General features: G+C 45.7%; 1 protein-coding gene across 1 annotated transcript; it reads left to right on the top strand.

Annotated features, from left to right (window-relative positions):
* Positions 1–3,669: 3,669 nt before the first annotated feature.
* LOC125713215 (mitochondrial glutamate carrier 1-like) lies at positions 3,670–10,769 on the top strand. The gene is made up of 9 exons (XM_048984185.1): positions 3,670–3,795; positions 4,125–4,250; positions 4,598–4,653; positions 6,489–6,579; positions 7,095–7,213; positions 7,300–7,492; positions 7,562–7,716; positions 7,939–8,014; positions 8,324–10,769. The coding sequence occupies exons 1-9, from the start codon at positions 3,776–3,778 to the stop codon at positions 8,481–8,483; spliced, it is 996 nt and encodes a 331-aa protein (XP_048840142.1). The 5' UTR covers positions 3,670–3,775; the 3' UTR covers positions 8,484–10,769.
* Positions 10,770–11,826: the final 1,057 nt, after the last annotated feature.

Raw genomic sequence — 11,826 nt, 5'->3', positions numbered from 1 at the left:
AGGCTATCTGAGCCCAACCAAGTCATTGAGTTAGACACAAACAGCAGTGAAACCTCATTTAGGTCTCCGATTACACTGTAATTCTGAATAAGGGTAGAGTAAACAGGAGAATGCAGTCATCACACCGGCATGCAAATAATTATTTAAAAAAAGGGGGGGGGTCCAACTAATTTCAATGGAGGTCAAACAAACTGGTTGTTTCATTACCTGGTTATGTGCCTGGAAAGAGAATAACACCCAAAGAGTGGCTGGCTTGTCTGTTCATTTATTGGCTGTATCATGTAAGTATTATAATGGCAAAGAATTGGTTCAAGCTCAGTTTTAGAGAAATTCTCCCGAACCAGTGCATACTGAGGCAGGCGCTTCCATGAAGCACTGAGCATTTCGTTGACCTTTTGATGAGTCATCGGAGCTGCTATGACCTGGATAAGCATGATGTTCTGGTTCCGATGGCAGGATCCTGTCACTCTAAAACTAAGGGTTTTAACGTAATTAATTTAATATGAAGCTGGTCCACCTTGTGTTGCTGTAAAAATCTGAACATAATGTCATGATCACCAGCCAATAACATTACTGGCCCTACCATCATGAATGTGAACATGACATCATGATCACCAGCCAATAACATTACCGGCCTAAACATCATGAATGTGAACATGACATCATGATCATCAGCCAAGAACATTATTGGCCCTACCATTATGAATGTGAACATGACATCATGATCACCAGCCAATAACATTACTGGCCCTACCATCATGAATGTGAACATGACATCATGATCACCAGCCAATAACATTACTGGCCCTACCATCATGAATGTGAACATGACATCATGATCACCAGCCAATAACATTACCGGCCTAAACATCATGAATGTGAACATGACATCATGATCACCAGCCAATAACATTACTGGCCCTACCATCATGAATGTGAACATGACATCATGATCACCAGCCAATAACATTACCGGCCTAAACATCATGAATGTGTACATGACATCATGATCACCAGCCAATAACCTTACAGACCCATGGTATCTAACTATAGAAATTGTACTGCTGGGAATGAACTCTCTGGCTTCTTACCCACCCCAAGACACACGACACTCATGAAAGCTCATCAAATCAGAATCCTGGCTTGACACATAGAGCTTTTTCAGATGCTGATACAACCTGCCAGCTACTAGTGAAACCTTATTCACAGACAGAACAGTTCACGGAACGACGCTGGATGCCAGGCCGCCCCTGGGTGTTTTGGGAGAACACCCTGCTCCCCCCCACAGCAGCAAAAAATAGATTTAGTCAATCCATTTATATTAAAAGTATTTCAGTAGCACACAGAATCTGGCTGCTAACTGCCTAGCTTGCATTTGCTTAACAAGTAGTGAAATTTCAAAGCTAGCCAGTCGGTCTATAATGGCTGTAATGTCACAGAAGGCAACCAGAGGTAATTCCGCTGTTTTTGTTCAATTGCTCCTTTGCACCCCCTAATTAAAAAGTGCAGTAACAATCACCTATTTTCTTAAGTGTCACTAATTTTTCAGTCTGGGTCAGAAGACTAACTACCAGTGACAAACACTCAAAGCCAGATACAAAACATGCTCCCTTTCGAGGAAAGTACAAAGTTCCTACAGTACCTCGAAACGTGTTTCTAAGCTATACACGTCCATCATCTGCCTCAGCCGCACTCTCCAGCCTAATACAGTACATCACCGCCATTAAATAGTTGGGCCATTTCACATGACAACTTGATAATTACTTTTAATGCAATCTAATACAACATGTATGTATGTATACCTTATTGTACAGTAACATACCTTAACGGCTTTAATATACATGAATAACAAACATTATATACTGTATTAACAAACATTATAGTCATATAAGAATTAAGGTATATTGGGATGTTAAGGTATACATTCATGGTACTAATCAATGTTCTATGATTGCAGTATGAAGATGCACGGAATGTTCTATGAATGCATGAGTGCATTATGAAGATGCAGTTATTGTCAAGAATTACAAAAAATATATACAGCACGAGATATATAGAGAGAATGAAAGTATATAAGTTGTGATATAAATAATATTAACAACATTTTTGATTGCAATAAAGGCAAGCCAGAGTTTCTGTACATTGTATTAATACGTATATACAGCCGCGGAAAACATTAAGAGACCACAGAACAATTCTTTGTCTCACACATTTCTCAGCTTATGGGTGTGCATCTGAGAATAGTTTTCTTTTTTGCAAACTCCATCCTGGTTCTTCCCTCTTTCTCATTAATGAAGGGCTTCTTCCTTGCTTTGTGGGACTTCAGTCCTACTTCTAGAAGCCTGTTACAGAGTGTCCTAGCAGTGCTCCTCACACCTGCACTTAATGTTTCCCATTCCTTTTGAAGGTCACTTCATGTCATGAGATTCGTGAGAAACTCTCGGATTAGTTAACGGTCACATCTCTGCCGTTAGACAGTCGCTTCCACCCTTTACCTGGCTTGTTTCTGGTCGTTCCCAGTGTCTCCTGCTTCACCTTATTCTTCTGTCCTGCTGTCTCAGAAATTTTGAACCTGGAAGCATCCTGCTGCTCAGAAGAACCATGATTAAAGCAGGATTTAAAAATGCAGATTTGTATAAAAACGTAGCAGCTGTATACAGTATATCTAGATAGGTATGAAGTGGAGACCTGGGCGAAGCAGCCGATGTTACTGAGACTCCTGCAGGAGTCAGGCTGTATTTATGCTCCTGGGAAGGTCCGTTTTGCTCTAAAATTACTGTTTTGGAACATTTTTAACGGGCAAGTCCTTACAAGGCTGGTGAGCTGTCCTGCTGTCTGTGTTTTAGCACGTTTGCCTGTGGAATGGCATTTTCTCAGGAAGTCCTCCCTGGTAAGCCCACTTTCCTGCAGCTGTACCGAACCACCGTGCGTGATCCCCGTCACAACTGGTTGTTAGACAGATAATAAGCAAACAAACCAACGTTATTGTTCTTTTTTTTCTACCAAACATGCTTTATTTGCCATTTACACATGTACCGGGACATTGCACTTTGTCTCTTTGCCAACCACATCTTGCTCTCCATAGCTTGGGGGGGGGGGGGGGGGGGGGGGCATGTCACAGTACAGGGTCTGCCATCGTGCAGCAGTCCTGGAGCTGGGGCGGTTTTAGGATCTCACTGAAGGGCCCACTGGGGGGGGGGGGGGGTGTTTAGATCTCACTGAAGGGCCCATGGACGTGTGACTGTTATTCTGAGGCCAGGGCTCGAATGGGTGACCTTTTGATGACAAGCACATCATGCATCATCAGATAGATAATGAAGGTTCTGTGAAGGTAGATTGCTGCCTTCAGAAATACCGATACAACACTGAGCATGATCTGACCTTTCGGACCCATGACCCAGTGTGGGACCTCTCTGCCCTTTTGCTGTACCGCTCCTGCAGGTGCCTTCGCCGTCGGCCTCTGTGGGCGGAGGGGGCCGGCAGGCTTTACAGTGATCACACGCTCAGAGGATCCCCTTTCATGGCTAACGGGCATGTGTTGCGATTTCATCATGCAGCACCACTATCTTGAGTTGCAAAATCTGTGCCTGCCAATCACTGACTTTTCTGGAGTGGGATTAGTGGGCTGGACACGAAGGAGGCGGGACTTTCTAGGCCCCGCCCAGAGGGCAGGTTTATATATGACCCTATGTCCCTCTGCTGAGTCCGGCGCACGTTGTCTACGTCCAGCCGCAGCTCCTCCAGCTCCTACCTACTGCTCCACTTTGTTCTCAGCATGTCCCAGCAGCAGATCAGGTAAGCGGATATCCCCCCTGACCCCCCCCCCATAGTGCCCGGGTCACTATGTCACTTAATGCCGGACAGAATGTCAAAGAGGGATACAAACATGCGAACGCGATGAGCCAAAGATACAAGCGCAACGAGCCGCAAATGACGACAGGAGAACATGACAGTTAAGGGAGACATTGATCATTGATCCTAATATCAGGAATCAGTCTGATGCTAAACATATGGCAATTAATTACAGCCTGTGCGGTAATTGTGAGCTATATGGTATTTACAGCCTGTAAGATAATTACGTGTAATTTTAGCTTGTGTGGTGATTATAGTTCTCCTTCATCCAGCCTGCCAGCCAAGCTCATCAATGGTGGTGTTGCTGGTATCGTGGGGGTCACCTGCGTCTTCCCCATCGACCTGGCCAAGACAAGGCTTCAGAACCAGAGGCACGGGCAGCAGGTGTACCGGAGCATGTGAGTGTGACCTCGGCGGACCCTTCTCGAGGGTCCCGGCCCCACTGGTCGCAGAACACCTCCAGACAGAGCCGGGATTGAGTTTGAGGGTGACCACACGCCAGGGAGGTGTCATTGTGACCAAGCCGATGGTTCCGGATCAGCTGGATCACAGAGCGTTGGTGCTCTGGGAATCATGAGGAGGGACTCTCGCATTCCTATAGTTCCACGTTCAGCCGTTGCACTAGACTGTCATGTCAGCTGGGTCATTTATTCCCTTGAGGGCTGGGCGTTGGCATCAAGCTACAAAAGGAACATCTCGGTGGAGATCACTCTTCTGTCAAGCTAACTTCTGCTCCGTGTTGCAGGGTGGATTGCCTCTTGAAAACCGTCAGGTCTGAAGGTTACCTTGGGATGTATAGAGGTGAGACGCTTCTTCAAAAACGATCATCTGTCAATGGCATGGAAACTGGCCAAACTGCAATATACAAATCTAACATCCGCAGTCATCTTGAACCTTGGATTTTTGGCCAAAAACAGGAGTAATTAACTTTAGCTTGGGTGATACAAATAGTGAATATTTGGTCATTCCTACCAATTAAATACAAAAACATACAACTTTCACAGCTCAGCTGTATTTTATGTGCATATTTTTAGTGTCTGTAGTTTTATTTTTGAATTCTATCTACCTGCAAAAAGCCAACCTGTTAGCCTAAGATGTCTGTAAACACAAGCGGTATGTATTTTTGTAGATTTTTCCCTCATGTTTTCTGCCCCCGGTGGCCATTTGTTGCATGTGCGCATTGTGCCATCTGTGTGAGCTGAAACAGTAATGACGTTTTAGTTTGCTATCTCAGGCCCCGATTAGTCCTGTTAACTGGATTGTGATTGAGGATAGAGCTCAGTGGCGTAGGGTCTCGACACCCCCGCAATGCTCAACGCCCTTGTATATATGCATATTTTTGCAAATTTTAATTACAAATATCCAAGACTCTAAATGGGGCCCCGCCCAAGCATGAGCCCCTCCCATTGGGTGTGCTGTACGGGCCCTTCGCCTATGCCACTGTACTGTTGGTTATAGCACGATCACATTAGCCCCTCTCTGAAGATTTGTAGAGTGGTATACAGCGGGTGCGATGCATTTTTCAGGACGCTGAGCGTTTGGCTCAGTGTGCATTTCTGTATGGCTGCTTCTAGAAGCTCCAAGCCAGCTCGCAAAACAGAATTAGCCTTTCTGATAACCGTTCTGCAGTGTGTCTGCCTCACCTGTACTGATGCTGTTGCCGCAGGAAACTACAGTGATTTTAGCCACTACCTTGTAGTGATATAACAGCGACAGTCACACCCCAGCCTCTTCAAGAATTACTGGCCACTCAAGCCTTTCTTGTACAGGGTTTGTATCTTAGCTTGTCGGGGCTAGCTTGTCGCAAAATCAGACTGTTGTAGTTACCAGTTGTATTAGCTTTTTGACATCAGAGGCGACCACCTTGGGCCCATCTTCCGCTTTGTTTCAGATGAGGAGTGTTGGTAGTGAAGCTTGCTTAGGGCACCACATGTTCTTTGAGCGGTACCAGTAACAGCAGCTAACGGCGGAGTGGGATTAGTGGTCCCCTATATGCAAACGTGAGAGGAACTGGGTGGGCTGCTTGCTGACTCGTATGGATTCAGAATTGGGTCACTGTGTATGCCCACCTGTGATCTGACCCCACCCTGCCGGCGTTCAGGGCCTCTGGTTCTATTTCAAAGCCCCCCACCCCCCAGTACTGACCCTGCATTTTCTTCCTCCTCCCGTCCACTGTTGCTACCTGCTCTTCCCAGATTAGACCTTGAATGCAATGTCACCATGTGTCACTGTGTTTTACTCTCACTGTAACATGTGCATTTTAAACTTTGTCCCCAACGTATCATACACTTATAAAGAAAATTGAGTTTTTTTGCTTGAAGTGCTAAATGTGCTGGCATTTCTCTTTACTTCACATTTTTCCCCATGCCTGGTCTTCAGATCAACTTCAGCTTGCGGCTCTGCTGTTGAGCCGTTTTCAGGGCTGCCTTTTTCAGAGTTGCCTCCCTGCTACGCCTACTAATCCTACCAGGGCTTGTGCTGTTCTCGTAATTCGAGACGTGGTGCAGTCTTTCACCTGTGACCCATTTTGTCCTGGCCAGAGACCAGCTTGGCGCTAGACCTCCGCTGCATGGTTTCACAGTCAGGACAGGCCCTGGCATATTGCACGCTAATTCCTACCCTGAATTCCTTTGCAGGTGCTGCTGTCAACCTCACGTTGGTTACCCCCGAAAAAGCGATCAAGCTCGCTGCCAACGACTTCTTCCGCCACCACTTTGCCAGAGACGGGTATGTTTTGTTCACGATCAACCCCAACATTAATTGTCTTCAGCGGGCACTTTTGTCCAAGGTAGTGTACAAATAAGACATACAGCATACTACAAACATACAGTTGTGAAGGAGTCGATAAGTGAACTAGGCTGAGCTCCCAATGAAAGCCCAGATACAAGACAGTGTAAGCAGGATTGGAGCAGGAGCTACAAAACATCTTCCAACAAAGCAAGAACCTAACAAGACCAAACTCCTCGAATCAGCAGGAGGTACAACATTAAGAGGATTCAGGGAACATGGACTGGTGTCGGGTTAGTAGAGGCATTGCTGGAACAGATGGATTTTGAGGCCTTTCTTGAAGGTGAAGAGTAGCGGTGGTGAAAACAACATGAACCATTCGCTGCATTTTTTGACCCTACTAGATGGTTCATGAGGTTTGGCCATCACTAGAGAAGAGCCATTCACATTGTGACGGGTTCTTGAAATCGTAACTGAGTGCAGCAGCGGTTCAGGGGGCTGTGTCTGTCGTACAGGAGAGGACTGACGGTCTTTCGGGAGATGTTAGCGGGGTGCGGCGCAGGCATCTGCCAGGTCATCATCACCACCCCGATGGAGATGCTCAAAATCCAGCTACAGGATGCTGGGAGGCTGAGTAAGTCACAAGGCCACCTTGTGGGTGGGAATATGCTGGTGTCGTGCCGCCTGGCCCCTATGTGACTGTCCCACTCCTCATGACAGCGGCGCAGCAACGGAGCCCTGCCATGACCCCCCCGCTGAAGCTGAGCGTAGCTGGCACTGCCGTACCAGCCAGACAATACAATGCCGGGGTAGCAGCTGTGAGAAGTGTGTCGGCCTCCCAGATAGCGTGGGACCTCCTGCATAGCCAAGGTGTTGGGGGCCTCTACCGGGGACTGGGGGCCACACTCCTGAGGTAAGGCCCGAATCAACTATTCCCAGGCACTTCCTATCTGCCTCCTACCTGACCCACCTCCATTTGCAGGGATGTGCCTTTCTCTATGATCTACTTCCCGCTGTTTGCTCACCTACACCGGCTAGGCCAGGGACAGCCCTCAGAGGCCCCGCCCTTTTACTGGTCCTTCCTATCTGGCTGTGGTGCCGGCTGCATTGCTGCTGTGGCCGTCAACCCCTGCGATGGTGAGTACTTTGGGGGGGGGGGGGTGCAATGGCCAACAGGGGGCAACGTGGAGCCTAGCAGTTTATCCCTCCCTGTCCATGATCAGAAGGTCACTGGTTTGAATCCTGTGCTCAGCAGAGTAGCAAAACCACTGTTGGGTCCATAACCCTCCTAAGAAACCTGTTCTCTTACATGTACAGTTAGCCAATAAAGCTCCATCTCAAATGCTTCTCTCCCCACAGTCATCAAGACAAGATTACAGTCCCTCAGCAGAGGAGCTAATGAGGAGAGCTACAGCGGCATTGTGGACTGTGCCAGGTGGGCCACCCCTCCCCGGAAACTTACATGGGCTAGGTCTCTGTGCCTCTGATCAGAAGGATACTGGTTCAAATCCTGTGTTCAGAAGAATAGCTACATCTTCATTGGGCCCTTGATCAGGGCCCTTAACCCCCTGAAAAATGCCCCAGGGAAACTGGATGCACAGCCTACCCTGCACTCAGTCTCACCTCTATATGTGTGCGTCTCTTAAAATGGAGAGCAGGATGAGATATGTGAACACTGACACATTACAATGCGTCTGTACAGATGGCAAATAAAGCTCCCTTTCATTTCATCTCGTCCCCACAGAAAGATCCTGCGGAAAGAGGGTCCGTCCGCCTTCCTGAAGGGAGCCAGCTGTAGGGCGCTGCTCATCGCCCCACTCTTCGGCATTGCCCAGGTCGTGTATGTGCTCGGAGTCGGCGAGTTTGTGCTCGATTACACGCCCAACGCTCTCTTCTCCGCCTAAAGATAAGCGGTGCGCCCAGATGTATCATCAAGACCACGGCAGCTTCAAGCCTCAAGAGAGTTTGCGAAGGATTAAAAACGAAAAACAAAAAAAAATTCTGAGCTGAGTGTTTCTCTCGGGAAAAATATTATTTTTGCCGAACCGAACAGCCGTGATTGGCTAGAATGTGTCATGTGATGCCATTCAGTTGTCCCGCCCCTTCATTTCTTACTTGACGGGATAATTGGATGGCCGTTAAACTGTTTCACTTTGGAACCACTTTGGAAGGCTGCCAGTGATGTTTTTTTTCCTTCCATTGGGGAGGGACATCTATAAAATCATATTTAGATGCTCGTTTGATGCAAAACATCCAAGATGGACTCTGTCTATCGTGCCCAAGCTCACCTGCTTGGTGTCTGACATGACTTCTGGTGGGTTTCACCAGTTCTATGTCCTATTTCTCACTGTGGTGATGCTACATGGCGGTGAATTTGTAAATGATAGTGTGACTCACTGTGAGGGTTAAGTGATTAAACTAATCTTTAAAAATGGTGCAGGTAAACATCCCTCTGTCAAAGGACACCACTTCATTTAAAATGCAGCAGCCATCGTTGAGATGTGCAGCTCACCGTGTTTCAGGTCTGCTAAAGGATTCCTAAAGGAGATAGGATCTTCAGGACGGTTTAATGGCATGTTCCTGACCATGAACGACCACATTGTGACATTGATGTAGCTAGACTTTCAAACATCATAATGGTCTCATATGACTTTTAATTGAGTGAACAGAGTAATTATTAGCATACAGTATCAGTGAAATGTTTGGACATACCTATCCATAGCAAGGTTTCTTTGTACTATTCTCTGCCTCCATGTAACATATATGGACGTATGCACTGAATTTGGCCCCTAACCCCAATTGCTCCAAGGACTGGTTGACCCCACTGTCTCCTCTATGCCAGTTCCATGAGGTGGCCTCCTGGGATGCTTTTCCAACTGTCCTGAAGGAGGTCCACATATATTTCCAGCACTCACTGGCTGCTTTTCCCTTATTCTCTGGTCAAACTCCTCCAAAACCATTTACCACTGTCCTTTGTACACGGCTTAGTGGGTTCAAACATTTGACTGGTACTGTTGGAGCCGTTACACTTAGTGTTATATTCTGGGTAGAACTGAAGAATTTTTGTTACTACTCTATTGGGCTAGTTCAATGAGAACCTAGTTCGTCATGCAATATTTTTTACTAGCTAGTAGGCTATTGTTCATTCTGTTGTACTTGCCCTTAGTCTAATTGGCTTGTCTCAGGCAAGGGGGCAGGCTTAATTTCCAGCCTCAAAGCATGAAAGGAGCAGCAACAAAAGCCATATACTGATCCCTGGTCTTCTGTGCAAATGCATTTAAGCAAAGGTGTATAGTTCGGGTTCATAAAGTTAAAATCCAGACCAAGATTTTGATTCAACCAACCAAATGAGTTCTCTGTGACTGTGACTCAACTGGTTGGTTGAAACAAAATCTTGGTCTGGATTTGTTCTTTCTCGAACTGAACTGTCCAGCTCTGGATTTATGATCAGAGACACAGGGTTTCCTGTAAACATAGTTAGGCGTATCAATCTGAGAACCCATAGGGTGGCCACCGGAGGCGCTGTCTCCGAAATTCTGGGCCGGTCTGCGTTCCACAACGTGACATCATTCCTGTGAAGGAACGATAAAAGATGACAAAGGAGCAATCAAACCAACCTTTTAGGTAGATCTTAATTTTTTTCTCATTTATATTTAATAAACCACCGACGTTCCCATGACGTTGATAGTTGATAAGGACCAAACTGCATCAGTCTGGTGTGCGGTGTTGTCTCCAACTAATCGAAATAGTTCGTACAAACATTTTGGACTGCGTAACGTTTGAGGTTTCATGTGTTTATCCTGTCAACGCTGAACATCAGAAGACAATCCAGTAAAGAAAACTATAATCCATATATATTTATTCATTCTTAAAAGGTTGGTGTTTCTGGAATTTACAATTCATAGTGAATTTTGTCAAGCTGTACAACAACAAGCAAAAGAACAGCTATGAACCTGTAGATATTGTTAATGATGCTTCAACTGTAACCAACATCCCTTAGATACAGTTGGGTGAGATGCAGTGTGAGAAAATGTACATTTTTCTTCTTCTCTTACTAGTTTAACTGGTCATTTCACACTGCTTGGTTCTCCTGTGCGTTCAAAGAACACTTGTTCCTCTAACCTTCAGCCATTGTGTCTGACTGTCTTCCTTTGTATATATGTGTTTCAATAAAATCAAAAGATACTCTCTGTTCTGGTTTAATGACGTGCTGATTGAATATAGACCGACAGTACTGCTGCCTCTAGGGGTGAGAGGGTTCGATTCTCACACCTAGATCTGTGTACTTGGATTTTGCATGTTCTCCACATGTTCTCCCCATGTTTGCAGGGGTGCAGCAGAGATTTTTGAAGTGGGGGGGACCAAACAGTAAGCAAAAGGTCTTTAAGCTTATGTAGCCATGCTTGATGAGCCATGCATTCAGCGTGATTTAATACACTAAACATTTAGACTGAAATTGGCCGACATAAGTACAATGTCACAGTGCAGTCTGGTACGGGATTGCAAATGACCCACAAATGGCCTATTAGACAATAGCACAAACAAAAGATTTCTCCATTGTTTGTTACAAGTTTAAATTCACTGAGCCCCAGTAGACTGTAACGTTACATAGTCATTTTCTTTGTTGTAGTAACATAAATTAGCCTATCAAAGATATGGGAAAACGATGCTGACAATTGCATCCAACATAGGCTTGGTATAGATTAAGCCTACATAGAAATTATATCAATTTACAATGGTTGCTATTTGAAAGAACAATGTGACAGATCTTTGTTTTTTTTCCTGGATGCTATTTTCTTTATTGCATAACTAGGCTAATAGGATGCATGTACTTCACTCTGCAAACAAGATAAAGGGAGACAGTGGGGGTGCGTGTGTACATGCATTGCATGTTTGCCTTTGGTTTTCTGTCTGAAACCATACAGAAAAGTGAATTGGTGTCTTTAAATCGTCTTTAGTGTGTAGCTTATAATGGCCTGTGTCAAGTAGTTATGACTACTTGTAGTAAGACATCAAAATTGTAAAATAACATACATGGAATAATGCACTGACCCTGCTCTCTGACCAGCTGACCCCACTGCCTCCTCCACACCAGTTCCATGAGGTGGCCTCCTGGGACGCCTTTCCAGCTGGACTGGAGGTCGTCCCATTTATACGCTGAGAAATCAATGGCCACTTTTCCTTCACTCAAAACCCTCTCGACCGTGTTTAGGTCAGGTAGCCAGGTCATGTGACGCAACACTCCCA

This window comes from Brienomyrus brachyistius, chromosome 18 (genome assembly GCF_023856365.1).
Source record: "Brienomyrus brachyistius isolate T26 chromosome 18, BBRACH_0.4, whole genome shotgun sequence".
NCBI classification, from domain to species: domain Eukaryota; kingdom Metazoa; phylum Chordata; class Actinopteri; order Osteoglossiformes; family Mormyridae; genus Brienomyrus; species Brienomyrus brachyistius.
The sequence above is the reverse complement of the archived record's forward strand: the minus strand, read 5'-3'. Positions and strand labels throughout refer to the sequence as shown.